At 40.9% G+C, this 2,962-nt stretch overlaps 1 protein-coding gene across 1 annotated transcript; it reads left to right on the top strand.

The window, feature by feature from the left end:
- Nucleotides 1-1,683: 1,683 nt before the first annotated feature.
- On the top strand, nucleotides 1,684-2,211 carry LOC144971866 (uncharacterized). The gene has a single exon (XM_078912941.1). The coding sequence runs from the start codon at nucleotides 1,684-1,686 to the stop codon at nucleotides 2,209-2,211; it is 528 nt and encodes a 175-aa protein (XP_078769067.1).
- Nucleotides 2,212-2,962: the final 751 nt, after the last annotated feature.

Raw genomic sequence — 2,962 nt, 5'->3', positions numbered from 1 at the left:
CTCCTGTATCATTTTGAGAAAAATAAAACCATTATGGTTGAATTTAAGGACAGAATTATTTTCTAAAATGTGATATAAAATAAATGATTGTATTGGTAGGTTGTATACAATTTCTTAAATTGAAACTATTTACATTTCACTATTCTCATTGATTAGAATTGAATCCAATTCTTGTATAATGCTCATCCCGACATGATACTACATTGACAAGATAGGTCACAAATAAATGACCTCATTGCACTCTAAGAGCCAGAGAACTTGGGCCTTCAAAGTCTACGGTCCAAATCTTTGCCACCTCTTCTATTCCTCCCATCAAAAAATAATTTATACTGTCAAGGAAAATGCTCAGTTTATTCATTATATTACCAGCTCTGGAATTGAAAAGTTAAAACAATCACGAACCACTGTAACGGTTTGTTTTTGTCTTTTTGTTTTTAAGGGTTTTACGGCGCTTGTTACACATTTAGGTCATAATATCAGCGCCAGTAAAAAGGAAGAAAATTAGATATTGAAAAGATTCTAGATGTAGTTTAAAAAGGCATCCATCTTGATAGCTTGAAAGGCATAGCAACAAGAGGTCACGGAGGAACCATCAATTGGAGCAATCAATTTCCAAGAAACTGGGTCAGTCGTTCATTCTTTTTCTTGTTCTTGTTAACAAAAAATATGTCACAATCGAGTGAAACAGATGTATGGAAAGCCATTAGTCCCATCAAAATTAGGATGTCTTCGAGATTTGCAAATTGCTGTATGTATTTTAAATGAAAGAAATAGGCTTGCCTCTATTACAATTCTTAACCAGGAGATTAAACTGCTTACTTTACATATGCTTAATCATTTAACTAAAAAGTCCAACGTTAAATCAGTTATCGTACACACTATCTTGCGATTCAAAAAAAGCGAAAGTCAAAGCGAAATAGAACAATTAGTTTTCCTAGTGGTATTCGTATGACACTCGCCTTCGGATGGAAGGTCCTTGGTTCGTATAACGCTCTGAGCGGGCATAGTTAGGCGCTTAGAAAAGACTCCTTATTCACATTCTCTCACCGTACTCAGCTGTAAAACGATTACCTGGCCGGTGACAGCGTTGTCTCTGTCCAAAAAATATATATAGTTTTGCCTATCGGGCACCACGTCTCGTCGTACATGTTAATTGTTGAGTGTTGTTGTTGATTTGGTACCCCTAGTAAGGAAGGGCATTGAGCACGTTCTGTGGATATTTTTCTATATAAAAGGGTATTAAAAACTGGGTATACATATATATGAAACACAAATCAAAATCACTATATTATTTTTTCTTTTAGCTAAGCCCTGAAATGTGATCCGTACGCGTGGACTCAACTAATTTGAGGGCGCTGATTACGAATTTGCAATTAAATTTTGGACATAGTCACAAAGAAATTAAGTTTATGTTAAGGAATGGCTCCCAATTGAATACAGGCTAGGACTTCATATACAGGACTGACAGTGACATCACCCAAGCTCGACAATGAATGGGGTTGACCCGCGAGACATCGAGGGAAGTGTAGTGTTATACATTGTTAATATGTTGTGTTGCGAGCTTTAGTAACATTTTGTTATTTATTGTTATTTTGCAGTTGTTACCCTAAAAGTAATTTTGTCAACTGAATAAAGTTACAGTGGTGACCCCGACGTCAGGATTGAACACACCCTTCCTTCAACATGTCAAACAATCAGGATACCCGTGAAGCCAACGCAGTGTCCATCAAACTACCAACCTTTTGGCCCCAAAGAGCTCAAATTTGGTTCGTTCAGGCCGAGGCACAATTCACAATTAAAGGAATCACAGCTGACGTAACTAAATACAGTTATGTCACAGCATCCCTCGACCAAGACACTGCCACCAGAGTTCTCGACATCCTGACCAACCCACCAAGCACTAACAAATATGAAACCCTCAAACAAAGACTCATAGACAATTACAAACTTTCTGAAAGAGAAGCCGCATCTCGCATCTTAGACATTGGTGGTCTGGGTGATTCCAAACCAAGCGAACTATTGGACAAAATGCTTGCCATAGTCCCTCCAGGAAAAGAACCAGGATTCCTTTTTAAGGAAGTTTTTCTACGTCAACTACCAGCAGAAGTCCAATCCTTGGTAACTCAACAGGATTATCCGACCCTCCGGGACCTGGCCAAAGCGGCAGACAAACACTTTATGTCCACCGAGCTACCATTAATGCAACAATGAAAGGAGGCAAATACAACAAACGAGATGGACCACGCCATCAAAACAGTAAGACACCCGACCCGGATTTGTGTTGGTACCACCAAAAATTCGGCAAACAGGCTACAAAATGCACCACTCCTTGCAAATTTTCGGAAAACTGGACAGCCGGCCACCTATAAGCAATATGGTGGCCGGCTCCAAGGACAACCTTCTGTTTGCATATGATAAACAATCTGGCTGCAACTTTCTGATCGATACAGGAGCTGAGATCAGTGTGTTACCGGCTTCAACAAACGACCTTCGCCGCGGACAACACGGGTTCCCGTTAGCAGCCGCCAATGGTACACTCATCAAATCATATGGACAACGTAAACTGTCCTTACACATAGGATCACACCAGTATGAATGGACATTTACACTGGCAGCCGTCAACAGACCAATTTTGGGGGCAGATTTCCTTCGGGCTCATTCACTACTCGTCGATCTGAAGGGCAATCGCCTAATGCACAGCGGCACCTATGCTTCAGTCTCACTCATGACTTCACAGCATACAGCCCCACACATCTCAATCATCACAACTGATGATGAGAATCAGTTCACTCAGCTGTTATCTACACGGCCAGCACTCACTTCGCCCACGTTTTCATGTCCCACAACAAAGCATTCTGTGGAACACCATATAACCACAACGGGCCCTCCGGTACACTCAAAAGCACGCCGTCTGGCACCAGACAAACTAGCAGTAGCAAAATCGGAGTGTGACAACATGGAG

This window comes from Berghia stephanieae, chromosome 4, assembly GCF_034508935.2.
Source record: "Berghia stephanieae isolate SIO BIC M18660-M18661 chromosome 4, UCSD_Bste_1.3, whole genome shotgun sequence".
Classification (NCBI taxonomy): Eukaryota; Metazoa; Mollusca; class Gastropoda; order Nudibranchia; family Aeolidiidae; genus Berghia; species Berghia stephanieae.
The sequence above is the reverse complement of the archived record's forward strand: the minus strand, read 5'-3'. Positions and strand labels throughout refer to the sequence as shown.